At 37.6% G+C, this 15,451-nt stretch overlaps 1 protein-coding gene across 8 annotated transcripts in view; it reads right to left on the bottom strand.

Annotated features, from left to right (window-relative positions):
- The window catches only part of LOC122540910 (D-glucuronyl C5-epimerase-like), a 100,627-nt gene that overhangs the window by 24,929 nt on the left and 60,247 nt on the right, over positions 1-15,451 (bottom strand). For all 8 annotated transcript variants that reach the window (XM_043677197.2, XM_087981426.1, XM_087981424.1 and 5 more), the window contains exon 3: positions 6,102-6,718. In XM_043677197.2, coding sequence (XP_043533132.2) covers positions 6,102-6,705 — 604 coding nt within the window. In that variant the 5' untranslated portion in view covers positions 6,706-6,718. The remainder of the gene's footprint in view (positions 1-6,101; positions 6,719-15,451) is intronic.

Here is a 15,451-nt window from a genome sequence, read left to right as displayed (position 1 = left end):
TAAGATGGGAAAAAGACAATAAAACTAGATTAGCTGAGAGTAAAGAATTTAGCAAAAGTCCCAGATGAGGAGGATTTTCATAAAGCTCTGAAGAGGTTATTTGAAGCCAAGAACATTTAAACTCTGGTGTATGAAAGCTCCGGGAAAAGGCTATCAGATTTTCCAGATTGTGACTTCAACTCAGTTTACTATAAGCCTATCAAGGTATTGTAAAAAGATTTTTCTCCAGTGAGTACTGTACAAAGGTGTGTTTTGGAGACAATTAAGGGTGTTTTTGGGATGTAAAGAACTGTTTTGGGAATAATGGGATTACATTTCTGCCATGTTTCAAAACCTTTAAAGGGTATATTGTATGAGAAGATTTTGGTCTATTCCTTTCATCTTAATTTTTTATGCTTAATAAACTTTAGTTTTATTGTTAAAACCAAACCTACAATACTATATGCTTTTGTTGCAGTTAGATATCACTTCATTAAAATCAAAGCAAAACATGATTTAATGGCCAGATTTCATTCTGAGATCTCACTTGTCCAGTAATGACATCTGATGTAATAAAAATGTAAACAATGGAAGTTACAAGACATGCTAAATAGCAGAAGCAACAGAATAGAGCAAAGCTCTGTACTCTTGCCATCCAGTTGTGAATGTTTCATTCTCCACCACCATTAACTGGAAGAAAAGACCTTAAACACACTCCTGCAGTCAAACAAGCAGCATTTGACGGAATGTGGCATCACAAAGCCTAGCAAAACCAAATTTGATGTAATCAGAGGAATCACTTCACAAGCTGTTGTCATTCTTGCACAAAATGAAGATAATGATAGATTTCTGGAGATTACCTCAGCCCCAGGATGACATCACAGGAGTTTCCCAGGTTGATATAAATAAGTGACAAAAATATATTCGAATGACTAGGTTTGAACAGTTAATTCTATGTTTGAAGCAGAAATAAACATGATTATTATTCAACTGATTACATATAGGCAACTTCTTAGAACTCAAGATTAACCATAGTAAATCTTGATTTTCTTTCTTTCCTGGCATAAAAGCAGGAAATGTAAAAATAGCTATCAGTAGTAATAGTTCACTAATTAGATTTTCACCCTCAATTTAGCTGCCTCAAAACATCCAAGTAACTGAATTACTGGTCATAGAAAGGAAACATATATTGATGCTTATTTCATAGCAGTTTACATTGAAACCTGTGTAATGATCACATGCAACTTTACACTAAGATATCAGTATAACTGATTCAGTGCAGACAACTGTACATTTCAAATAGGAAAAAAACTGCATTTCCCTCAAAATATTAAATTATTGCTACCTATATCCCTCCAACATATTTTTGTTTTCCATTTTTGTGACTATAATTTGTGAGAAATATATTTCAATATCAATGTACCACAAAAAAAAATAGCCTTGTTGCTTTTAATAAAAAGGTGAAAAGTAAATGAACATAAATGGAGAAACGAGTTTGATACATAACTCAGGTTGAAATAGCTTGAGCACCTCAGCGATCAATGAAATATTTGCATTCTAGCTGCCTTCTTAACTCTTCAAACAAAACAGAGACAAAGTGCCAGCCATAGCTCAGCTGGTAGCACTCTTACTTTGTTGGTTCCCAGTTTAAGTCCCAGACCAAGGCTTGAGCAAAAGAAATATCAAGGCTCACACTCCAGTTCAGTACGGAGGGAGTGCTGCAGCACCAAGTTAGTTGCTGTCCTTCAGAACCATCTGTCTGACTGCATGGATGTAAAGGATCTCCTGACACTATTTTGAAACAAAAAAAAAATGGAAGCAATCCTCAGTGCCCTGGCCAAATTGAACCCTTTGATCAATATCTTAAAAACAGATCAGCTAATCTCAATCAGATGATTGTTTGAGAATTTGCTGTGCACATATTAACTGTTATATTTCTTACAGTATTCTCTCAGTATCTAAGTTTTAAGGAGATCCCTCTTCAACCTTCTAAACTCCATCAAGACCCAGAGACCTCCAACATTCCTTAAAAGACAAGCTCTTCATTCTTGTAAACTCCTCTGGACCCCTTTCAATGTCAGCAAATCTTTCCTTAGAAATAACATCCAAAATTGCTCAAATTTCCAAACTATATTTCATTTAATTTTAGTGATGGCTAGATAACATTTAACCTGTCTTGATCACTCTGAACAGTTGTTTCCGGATGATGATTTTAGGCTGAGAAAATGGCATGTAGCATCATGACCTTCTGACCTCTAGTACTTTGGCTGTTCTCCAATTACATCCAATTGTATTGTAAACATCTGGATTTTTTTTGTCTTATTTGCCTTGCCTAGAAGGCAATTCCAAAAACTGATAATATCGACTCTTGCGTTTTCAAAAGATATTTTTAATCAATCTGTGCAGACTTGTATTATAACATAACATATGTGGTAGGTGCAATTTGAATGCGGACTCGTGAGCCCAGTTAAAAAGGTTTACTCCTCACTTTTAATTTTTTTATAAACTTACATCCCACATCCTCCTTTTCAGAACTGCATTCCTATCTTCCTTCAAGCACTGACTTTCAGGACTAGAGTTGGGGCTTCTTCAAAATTTTCTTTGCAACATACCCTTATGTTTGAGATCAGTACTATTAATTCTTCAAAATAATGCCTTTGGCAACATAGTGACCATAATCAAACTCTTTTCTCTAATTATAGCCAAACTCATGTATTGCAAGACTTTCATATAACCTTTAAAAGATGTGTATTCTACAGTTCAAGGTATATATTTGAACATTCCAATACCTTCTAAAATTGCTTTGCCACTTTACTTAGAGAATGAAAGGACAGAGTCCATTCCTTTCCTCCCGCAAAGTGTCTTATAAAGAGAATCGAATGATATTTTTGACCAACATGTAACACTACAGCTTCACTGTGCAGTTACCATAGTTAAATTTCATTTGCCATTTTTATGCACAAAGACTAAACCTTCAAGAACTTTGGCTGCATCCTCCATCTCTACTAATTATTCACCTAATTCACAACTGTGACAAGTATCTGTTAGGTCCAGTATCCAAGTCATTAATTTAGATTAAAAATAGTGTACTAAGCTTTGATGTTTTAGGAACTGACACCTCCCACACAATTCGATATTATATTCTGACAGTATTTAATCTATTTTTTTTAAAGTAGTGTTCTTCTAGTTCCATCTTGACTGAGGATTCCAGTTGTCTTACAATGAGAATTAGTTAGAAACTTCTTGGAATTTCCAAATGTTGTAGGAAGCTCAGTTTTCTAATTTGTACTGACCTTAAAAAATGTTTGCCAAAAATGAATTCCTCTTTCTGAATCCAAACTATTTAACAAGTTATGCTATAATGAGTACTCCTGCTCATCAACTTCTAGTAGGCATGAAATTGCTTGGTACAGATTGATTTTCACTTAAATATATAGCTGCTTTATACTCACAGCCCCACATACATTAGCTTATCAATGCAGAATAATTTCTTAATAAGAAAAACAAATGGCTTTCTAAAACGTCCTCGAGTCTTCAAACCCCTAGCAAGTTTGCCATTTGCCCGCAAGGCTTGGATCATCTCAACATTCTTTACATTTATCTTTTTTATAGATACTTCAAGATTATCTATTACTTGGTAGCAAGTGTATGTTGTTTCAAAAAATTGACCATCTGTTCTTTCTCAGTTGTTGCATAGTTCTATCAGCAAGTGATCAAGCTCATCAATGTAAAATATAACCTACAATTTTAATCACAGGCAATCTGGAAAACCTCTGTTGCCAATGCTAAGTTTCATATTTGAAGACTTTGCACAGGCCTGCTGGGTCCTATTAAACTAGATTTAGCATCTAGGTCACAAAGTGCAGTACAATTTAGGTGTACAAAATCTTTTGGGGAATAGGAACAAATAAGTGCATTTTGGAATAAGAGAAAATGCGAAGATACTGTTCAGATGGCATCTGAAAATGGAAAATACAGATTTGTTCACATTTGTTCAAAATGTGAACAAATGTAACTGAACTTAAAATCTAGTCAAGAAACACAGAAGTTATACAAGTCAATGATGCACTAAAATAAGTATGAGACCTTGGGTTGATATTTTTCCCTTCAGACACAAAGAGGTCTCCACTGAGATTCATTAACTGAAAAGACATCTGGGTGTCAGATAAAAGTTCTGATGGCGGAAGTGACAAGTTGGAAACTCATTTACTGTTCCAGACACAGTGTCAAGGCTATTTTAATACCTGGGTCTCTTAAAACCTGCTAGATGACTTCACACTCATTCTGAATAGTTTGTGGTGGTGGTAAGACCATAATGGCGCAGCAAAGAGGCCATTGCTGACAGAAGGGCTGCCTTACATTGAGGGCATAGAAACTTGGAATGTTTACTCTTCCTAAATATGTTTTAAAAACTCAACTGTTTGAGGTTTTTCTGCTTTGAGTGCCTCTTCCTGCTGTGTTCATCTGGCAGGGAAGCCATAGTAGCTGCCACTTCAGGTCACTAGGTAAAAGTAAGTTCATGCCCTGAAGTTATCAGGACCTAACATACAAATTTAAAGGTATACCCATTACAGCTGATCAATCAGGGAACCCCAATCAGATATTGGGGGTTATCTGAACTTATGGACGAGCAGATATTAGTCTTGTGAGAAAAAATGAATATTATGAAGAATAACTGTCTTACTCCATTTATTCAGGCCAAGGAACTCCTAGGTTTCATCTTCAAATTGTCAAGTTGACGGATCTCAGACAGGGCAGAAGCAACAATTATAGCTGGTCTATGTACTTGCGGATTAAATGGTATATATTAGGTTATGATTCCTGTTCTTTATGCTTCAAATCTAAAGACCTTTCTTGGAAGTGTAAATGAGAGATGGAGATGAAGGCTAGATCATTCTAGCCTACAGAGGCACTAATAAAAATAATAGCCTGCTGATAATTGTTGCTAAGAATCATACACGAATAATGGCTACTTTGGCAAGATACTAGAGGGTACATGGCAGCAGTAGCACTATGCCAAACAAAGGCTTAACACCTTCAGAAAATGGGGGAAAAAGAAAAATCATTGGGGAGGGGAAAGGGGAAATTTAGATAAATGATTTGATTCATAAGCAAGAGAGAGAATAACACACAAAAAAATGAGATCATTACTGCAATGAAAAATATATTTCCTTCCTTGCATATTACCAGTATATTAATCAAAATATTTGAATTGTTCAAGTGTAAACATCTTGTTGGAGGATTTCATGCATGAAGAACTTAGGCCAACAATCATTTTGTGTTCCAATAGATAAAGACTTTCTCCACTTCCAAATCAAATTGTAAATTCCATCAAAATGTCAAGTGCCTGGAAGTGTCACATTCCAACCTTATGATTAAGATATTGATCATATGTGCACATCATTTCACAGGTTACAAAAATTTTCTGCTGGGTTTTCCTACATTACAACAACCTGCTGTATTTCAAAGTTACTTAAATCAGATGCAAAACAATTTGCATGTTCTTTCTTCTTCAGGGCCAAACTCTGATACTTCAAGACATTCCAGACATCCTTTATTATAACTGCAAATCATTTTCCTGATCACATAAATTATGTATTGTGAAAAATTATATTATAGCCATATTGATAATTAATTCACAAAAGTAGCCACAAAATAAGCCTTTGAAGCTACTTTCAAGTGCACCAACTGTATATTTAATAACACATGACAGTTTATAACTAATTGGAGTTCATAGGCAGAACATGCAAAATTATAGAATTTTGAAAACAAAACAATTATATAAAGTAATACAAAACATCTCAAAATTAAAGTTGCTGAGTGAATGAAAAAATTAAATGTTTTAACAAAATAACAGGGTTTTTCCTCCCCCCTCTCTGTCATCTGCTCAAGCAGCAACTGGACTATAATTTGTAAGACATTTAAAAAAAGAAAATCAGCAGACAAATCAGGTTTTCATAAACTAGATTATATAAAGAAATTGTCTTTGTAAAAAAAAGTCTATACAAAAGGATATAATATTATCAACAAAAGCAGGGAGCAATACCCATCCAAGGTGAAGAAGGAAGAGAGAAGTTAGTCAGTCAGATAGATAGGGAAAATTTTACTAGAGCAAGACCAACCTTCAATGCCGCTGATGCATTTCACACGGTCTCTGACTTCCACATTGTAGCCTTCAAAGGACATGAATACCCCATCTGGTCGATAAGTACCCCGTGGAGTATATACTTTTGAATAGCTATGAGAAAACTCAAATCTGTCATAGCCATCATACTGGGCAATTTTTCCATAGACCTCAAAATATTTTTCGATCCAGGTGAAAGGCAGATAAATTTCATTGCCTTCTTTCCGTCCTTTTATAGTATAGTCATCATTTATTAAGCAATCCATCTCCTCATATTTAAGTCCCAACAGTTTGTTATTTAGAAGACTGGCTACAGGTGGAGCTTTCTGCTGTTCTTGATGGAATGCATCTGCTGATGGTTGTTTTGGGAGAGACTTGCCCACTTGCAAAAGGCTATTCACTTCATTGTTACCTTCAGAGTCAATTCCCTGCTTTTCCAAACCTTCTCCTCTGAACAGGTCCTCCAGATGACCCAAGTCTCTTGGAAATTGGATTGCCTTATCACTTGAGCACTTGTTCCACAAAAGTACAGTGACCAGTGTAAACAAAGCACAGATGATAATAAGAGTCTTGTAGTTAACTCGAGCTGCCAGGCACCGCATATTCACATCATACCTATATTTAAAAAAATCCAAAGACAATCAACAAATCCAATATCAAAACATAGTTTTTCAGAACTGAAACTTTTTGATGTATCCTTAAGTGCAAGAATTTTAGTATGTAAAATACATTAATCAAGTAGAAGCTGTACTTTTTTAAAAAAAGGATAAGATCCTACAAAAATTTAATGTTCATCTACAAAACCATATCTCCTTTTTATTAAGCTGGGCACAAAAGCACACCATTACTGCATGAACAAAATACCATTCCATGGCAAACAATCACCAAAGAATCCAAAACTAAAGTGAAGAAGAGTCAGAAAAACATTTGGTGTCAAGATGGCAGCCTAAACACCTCATCATAAAATGACTGGGGGATGCTGATCCATTAGAGGTAAGAACCTTTTGTGTCAAGCAACTTGGCTAGACCACCTGATGGCAGCATTGACCAACAGTTTTATGCATCTAGCATGCGTGACAGAAATATAGTGAATCCTTTTGCTACATGGACAGTTCCCAATATTGAACAGTTATAAATGAGACAATTCCATACTGTAGGTAAGCACTTCCCAAACGAGGGTTCCAGTCATGAACTCAGAGGCAGAGATGGTCACCGTTGAACAGTTATAACTGTATTCCAGTTTAATAGGCATCTGGTGTCACAGCTGCCCCAAGCTTAACTAGGGGTTGTGACAATTCTCAAGCTTTGAAATAGAGTTACAGTGGGAATAAAATAGGAGCAAATTACTACAGATGCTGGAACATGAACGGAAAACAAAAAATGCTGGAGATCACAGTGGTCAAGTAGCATCCATGTAGAGAAAGCAAGCTAATATTTCCAAGTCTAGATGACTCTTCATCAGACCTGAAGAGAAGTTTGGCGTGTGTAGCACTTATGCAATAATGGGGAGAAAGGTTGTTGATAGCTCAGATTAAGTGACTGGAATGTAAGAATGGCAGACAATGGTGTGTCCAGCTGCCAAACTGTAAAGAACAGACAGTCCCACTGGGTTTTTGGGGGAATAGAAATGGTGACAGAGAATGCAACAAGCAAAGTTAAAAGAAAGATGCTTCATGCTCCCTCCTGGACCCTGAAAAACTCGTTCACTTTGCCTCAAATTTCTACCTCTCTAACTTTCACATCATCCATTTCAGACAGTTCCCTTCCTTTCTTCAACTTCTCGGTCTCCATTTCATGGAATGGACTGTCCACTACCATCCACCACAAAGCCACTGACTTCCATAGCTACCTTCACTACAGCTCTTTCCACTCCATGTCCTGCATGTATTCCATCCCATTCTCCCAGTTCCTTCACCTACATTGTATCTGTTCGGACAATGCAATCTTCCAAAGTGGAAGGAGCGGGTATTATTTGTGAATAGCAAAAGGCAGCATTTTGTAAGTCTACAAATTCATAATTCACAATGTATTTCAGTTCCCTGAATTTGATCAACAATTTACATATCAATAGTAGCTTAACATTGTTGTTAATATACTGTTATTTTTACAGTAATATTTGGGCCAGTAGTTCTGCAATGGTCACATTTCTGAGATAGGTATATCCAAGACTTCATTTTACTCACATATATGCACAATTTATTCAAATTAACTGGACTTCTATGGGAACACTGATTTTTGACTTTCAAGTCTCACTCAACTCCTGACTACTCACTTATTTCTTGCTTTTGCCTTTGTATACTACAACACTTGCAATTTCTTCTGAAAACTTGTTCAAAAGTCTAGTTTACTATTTTCTAACAATACCAACCCCTGCTACATCTTCCAGTAGTCTATTGCCTGTTTCTTTCAGAAGCACCAGGCAGGAAAAAGGAGAGAAGTTAAGATGCTGGCTTTTAATCTATCAATTTGCGCTCCACTGTAAACAAAACATTAAGAAAACAATTTGTATTTCATTTCATTCGTGATCCATTTCAGAAATATTTTCAACTATTGTAGCAATTAGAAACAGAATGCTTGTAAATGAAGAATCTTTGCTTAACTACAGAGTAAGATTACTTATAAAGAAATTCTGTTTACAATAGGAAGTCATTCAAGTATGCAATGCACAGAGTACTTAGTAAGCACAACTTCAAACTAGTTTATAATCCACATAATATAGATTAGGGCAGAATTACATTTCTTTCAAACAAACGACAACAGCATAGAGTTCAGACACCAGCAAGCATAGGAAAGGCACATTATAGTATTAACATACTTGTGCCTCGTTTTAAACATGCAGAAATTGGTAAAACTGAAAACACAAAGCTACACAGAGGTTACTGAGAGAATTCCCCAAGAGGCAGAACACCAAAATTCCAATACTGTGACTACTGTTTAGCATTGTCATACATTTATCATACTTTAACAATCTTAAAATGGATAAATATCATAATATTAGAATGTATATCAGTGTTTAAATTAAAATCACCTGACATGACCAAATTTCCTTCAAATTAATTTAAGAATTAAAGAGAAGTCAATCAAATTCTGGAAGATACATGGTACAATGGGATGTCCATATGCCTCTATCATAACTGTATTAGCCCTTTTAATTTTCAATCTGTAATTAGCTTAAGTAAAACAGAAACTTGGGCAACATGCGCTAAACTACTGATGTCATCCAAATGCTGACCAGTTTCTTCCTTTAAAAGTCCAAACTTTAGATGTAGTGTCCTCAATTTGTCAATCGCGTTACAGTAAATTCTCATTAACGAAATGCACATTATAGCAGAATGGCCTGTAATTATATGCAAGTCCTAGTATGCATAATTTCATTCACATTAGTATTACTACCCTTGCACTCATTTAAATCTGTACCACCACAATTGTCTCAAACATCTATGGTTTAGGGCAGAGAAGAAAAATAGATATAAAGAACAATCTTTAACTGTCATCCACACTGGACATTTAAGGAGGACCGAATATGGTTTTGCCATGACTTTCTTTACATTTAATTAGCCTGCTTCATTCTTTGCCATTACTGACAAATTAATATTAAAAAAAAGGGGCCAGAAGACAAGCAACATTTCTGGAACTAGCAAGGAGTCAGTGTCAGTTCCTTCTTATCCAGCAGGCAAGTTTCTCTTTAAAAACCAAAAGAACTGCAGATCCTGTAAATCAGAACCAAAAACAGAAGTTGCTGGAAAAGATTTTGAGGAAGGGTCACCAGACCAGAAACATTAACTTTGATTTCTCTTCACAGATGTATCAGACCTGCTGAGTTTATCCAGCAACTTCTGTTTAAGTTTCTTTTTAAAACTAAAATGACCATAATTTGGAATTACCATTTCAGCACCTAATGCAATATTTTAAAAAACAATTCTTGAAATCGTGATTAGAAACCATGTTTAGTCAGACACCAATCTCATTTGTTTGTCATTAAAGCTCCCAACAAAAAAAAATTGCACTTTGCATTAATCAAATATAGATGGAATGGAACTTCAGAATTAACTTGGCAAACATCTTTAATGATTGCAATATACTATTTAAGATTTTAATCCAAATAGCCGTTTTCAACTCTCATGTAGGTCAACAGACCAGATAGAGAAAACAAAATATCCATAATAGAAGTCTTCAGCATCATTCTATACAATTAACATTCCAAATTGTGCTGGTGATGACCAGTATCGGCACCTGTTTTGCTTTGTTTTAGGCCTGGTATAAATCAGCCAATAAATGAAGTCATTTACTTCATTATGAAGTTATGGTCTCAAAAGTTTTGGTTCATCAGAAACAACTTATATTTCTGAAATTAGTGCAATTGGACAAGCAAGGACTGATTAGGGAGAGCCAGTATGGTTTTGAGAAGGAAACAGTTTCTCACAAAAGTGACTGAGTTTTTTTTAAATGAACTAAAAAAATTGCTGAGGGCAGAGCAGTAGATGTTATTTATGTGGACTTTACTAAAGTCTTTGATAAGGTTCCGCATGGTAGCTTAATTAATAAAGTTAGATCACATGGGATTCAGGATGAGTTTGCCAATAGGATACAAGATTGACTTGACTGCAGGAGACAGAGGGTGGTGGAGTTTGTTTTTCAGACTGGAGGTCTGTGACCAGCAGTGTTCCAAGGGATCAGTACTGGGTCCACTTTTGTTCATCATTTATATAAAACAATTTGGACGAGAATATAGGATGCATGGTTTATGGATGACACCAAAATTGGTGGTATCGTGGACAGTGAAGAAGGTTATCTAAGATTACAAAGAGATCTTAATCAATGGGCTGAGCAGTGTCAGATAGAGTTTAATTTGATAAATACAAGGTTTGTTTTGATCAAAATGCAATACAGGGCAGGACTTGTACAACTAACGGTAGAGCACTGGGAGGTGTCGTAGAACAGAGACACCTCAGGGTTCAGATACATCATTGTTTGAAATCTGCATCACAGGCAGACAGTGTGGTCAAGGTGGCATTTAGCATGCTTGCCTTCATTGCTCAGATCTTTGAGAACAAAAACTGGGAGATCATGTTCAGGTTGTACAAGACATTGGTGAGGTCTCTTCTGGAGTACTGTTGCAATTCTGGTTGTCCTGCTATAGCAACGACATTATTAAATTGGAGAGGGTTCAGAAAAGATTTACCAGGAAGAGGGGGTTTGAGTTTTCAAAAATAGGCTGGGACTTTTTCACTGGAACATAGGAGGCTAAAGGGTGTTCTTACAGAGGTTTATGAAATCATGAGTGGCATAGATAAAGTGTATAGCAAGGCCTTTTTCTCCAGTGTGGGGCAAGTTAAAACTAGGGTACATATTTTTAAGGTGAGAGGAGAAAGTTTTAAAAAAGGACTGAGGGTAATTTAAAAAAAAGGAGTGGCTCGTGTGTGGAATAAACTACCAGATGAAGTGGTGGAAACAGGTACAGTTACACTGTTTAAAGAACATTTGGATAAGTACACGAATAGGAAAGGTTTTGAAAGATATAGAACAAATGCAGACAAGTGGATTAGTTTATTTTGGGCTCATGGTCAGCATCGACTAGTTGGACCAAAGGGTCTATTTCCACGCTGATGACTCTAGTGCATATACTACTATACTAGAGTATATCATAAAACTACTTAATCATTTTTCTTTGTACATCATATAAAGCTTGAGGACTGCTACATACTATAAACAAAAACAAACCATGGACTTATGTGGAAGCATTACATACTGAATCAAAATTTCATATTTTGTTAGATGAAGCAAGATGCTTGCCATCCAACCTTTCTTTTTACACACATGATTTACATACATACTCATGCTTTTGTGACTTATTAAATTGGGTTATGAACAATGCACTATTGCCAGTCTCAAAATTAAACAGTGCAATTATTCATAAATGCTGAAACAAAAATGCTGTGGCCTGCTACCATATGGCTTTTACTGACAAAAAAAGAGAGTTCTAACAGAGAACAAATTTCATGGGATTGAGTCAGTTTCCCACAGCTAGTTACTTGGCACATCACTCAAAACAGTGAACAGCCACTATGAAAATTGCTGTCATAATTACAAGTCCATTTAAGGTACGGTCCAATAAATCTAACTAATCACCAGATGGGTACTGTTATTAAAATATTTGCTAATGGCACAAATAATAACTTCAAACTGTGGCAGCTGCTGACAAGTGTGCAATAACATTTTTTCAACCAGTGCTATGCGGTTGACTGATTGTTATTGTGGAAGCTTGTTGGAACACAGCCTACATGAAATGATTTTATTTATTTCATTGAAACAGGTCGATTTTCTCTGCTATAATAAAACAAAAAACTGACGATGTTGGAGGTTTGAAACAAAAACTGAAATTGTTGGAGAAACTCAAATCTGTCAACATCTGTGGGAAGAAAGCAGTCATGCTTTAAGTCCAGTGACTCTGACAAGCTCTGATGAAGAGACACTGGACTCAAAACATCACGTCTGCTTTCTTCTAACAGCTGCTGCCAGATCTGCAAAGTTTCTCCAGTAATTCTGATTTTCTCTGCTATGGTCATATAATTTTAATTCAAAGATGCTGACTATGTAAGTTTTTAGATACTTCCCATTCGGCACTGACTTAGGAGTGCATAGTTAGGATCACCAGAAATAAATAACTTTACTCCTTATCAGAAGGTCAATTACCAGGGATCTGGTACCTCGTGCTCGCACGAGGAGGTTGAACAGTTCATCCACTACACCAACACCTTCCACCCCGACCTCAAATTCACCTGGACAGTCTCGGACTCCTCCCTCCCCTTCCTAGACCTTTCTGTTTCTATCTCAGATGACCGAATCAACACGGACATCTACTACAAACCGACCGACTCCCACAGCTACCTGGACTACACCTCCTCCCACCCCGCCCCCTGTAAAAACGCCATCCCATTCTCCCAATTCCTTCGTCTCCGCCGCATCTGCTCCCAGGAGGACCAGTTCAAAATACGCACAACACAGACGGCCTCCTTCTTCAAGGAGCGCAATTTCCCCCCCGACGTGATCGACGATGCCCTCCACCGCATCTCCTCCACTTCCCGCTCCTCCGCCCTTGAGCCCCGCCCCTCCAACCGCCACCAGGACAGAACCCCACTGGTCCTCACCTACCACCCCACCAATCTCCATGTACAGCGCATCATCCGCCGTCACTTCCGCCACCTCCAAACGGACCCCACCACCAAGGATATATTTCCCTCCCCTCCTCTATCAGCTTTCCGTAGAGACCACTCCCTCCGCGACTCCCTTGTCAGATCCATACCCCCCACCAACCCAACCTCCACTCCCGGCACCTTCCCTTGCAACCGCAGGAGGTGCAACACTTGCGCCCACACCTCCCCCCTCACTTCTCTCCAAGGCCCCAAAGGAAACTTCCATATCCGCCACAGATTCACCTGCACCTCCACCCACATTATCTACTGCATCCGCTGCAGCCGGTGTGGTCTCCTCTATATTGGGGAGACAGGCCGCCTACTTGCCGAGCGATTCAGAGAGCACCTCTGGGCCACCCGGACGAACCAACCCAATCACCCTGTAGCACAGCATTTCAACTCCCCCTCCCACTCCACCGAGGATATGCAGGTCATTGGACTCATTCACCGCCAAACCACAACAACGCGACGGTCGGAGGAGGAGTGTCTTATCTTCCGACTGGGAACCCTCCAACCACAGGGGATGAACTTGGACTTCACCAGTTTCTTCATCCCCCCTCCCCCCACCTTGTCTCAGCCGAATCCCTCCAGCCCGGCACCGCCGTCCTGACCTGCAGTCTTCTTCTTGACCTCTCCGCCTCCACCCTACTCCGACCTATCACCCTCACCTTGACCTCTTTCCACCTATCACATTTCCAACGCCCCTCCTCCAAGTCCCTCCTCCCTACCTTTTATCTTCTCCTGCTGAACACTCTCTGCTCATTCCTGAAGAAGGGCATGTGCCCGAAACGTCGAATCTTCTGTTCCCTAGATGCTGCCTGACCTGCTGTGCTGTTCCAGCAATAAAGTTTCAGCTTTGATCTCCAGCGTCTGCAGACCTCACTTTCTCCTCAATTACCAGGGATGTCATTTAAGGTAAGTGGCAGGAGGTTTAGAGGGGATTTAATGAAGACTTTTTTTCTCCTACAGGTTGATGGATGAAAGAGTGTTGAAGCAGGAACCATTATAACATTTTAGTAATATTTAGATGAACACTTGAAATGCCATAGCATACACAACTGCAGTCAAATGCTGAGAAATGGGTTTAGAGTATATTGGTATTCTATGACTAGCGGTACATAGGCTGAAGGGCCTCTTTTCATGCTGTAATACTTCATGACTCTATAACAGCAGAAAGAATGTCCACTCTGATAACCAGTTTGTGTTGGAAGCCCATTCCAAAGTCAATTAGGGTAGCATCTAGAAATTAAATCCACTGCAGATTTTTTTTTAAAAATGAGTGTGAATACTAATCCACACTACATTATATAAATAAAGTTTCATGCATCTGATTAAGAGTTAAAAACATGGTACATCACTAAATCCATAAATATTTTTTAAAATGCATACTAGTTACTAAATGCATGGCATATTAGAAATTTTGCACATGAAAAATAAATTGCCAGTTTGATACTGTTGAACACATTGCCACAAGTGTGACAACAATTTGCAATTTTTTTAAAATTTCGCAGTAGGAAGGAGATTAATTTCAGTTTTCAAGTGCCTTCACCTTTTGCTCCCAGAAATTCTGTTGGCCTCCTAAGAGTGCTGTTGTATTTCATGGAAGAATAGTAAGGAGAGGAGCTTTTTAATTAGTATCTTGGGGCAGCACTTTTCCAACTGCGAAAGAAAAAAAATGGATGAAAACCAAAAATAGTTTAAATTCTCAGCCAAATGAAGAGGAGGATGACACATGTTCCAAAATCAATATTATCAACTGATGCGAAAAGAGAAATGAAGATACAAGAAACAACTTTTGATACAAAGTAATTAATTTAAGCTTAACATTTTTACTTTCAAATTCCTTCTGGGCTTTATCCATTTATCCACGTAATCTCCTCCAGCCCAAAAATGAGCATAATTGTCTCAGAGTTAATTCTAATGTCTTCAGCTTATCGTATTTAATTACTCTATCATTGTTAGTGATGCCTTCAGATGTTCAGGCTCTAAACTTTCCTCCTCAAGACACTTTATAATCTGTTGACCAATCTTTTTGTCACTTGCACTAATATTGTCTAAACTATACAAGACATTAGTCAGACTCAGCTCAAATGCTAGAAACAATTTTGGGCCCCTTTTATAAGGAAAGGTATAGGGTATTGCAGGCAGTCCAAAA

The sequence above is a fragment of the Chiloscyllium plagiosum genome, unplaced genomic scaffold, assembly GCF_037043375.1.
Source record: "Chiloscyllium plagiosum isolate Xiang-an unplaced genomic scaffold, Cpla_swu_hap1 HiC_scaffold_39, whole genome shotgun sequence".
Classification (NCBI taxonomy): domain Eukaryota; kingdom Metazoa; phylum Chordata; class Chondrichthyes; order Orectolobiformes; family Hemiscylliidae; genus Chiloscyllium; species Chiloscyllium plagiosum.
Note: the sequence above shows the minus strand (reverse complement) of the source record. Positions and strands in the feature narration are given on the sequence as shown.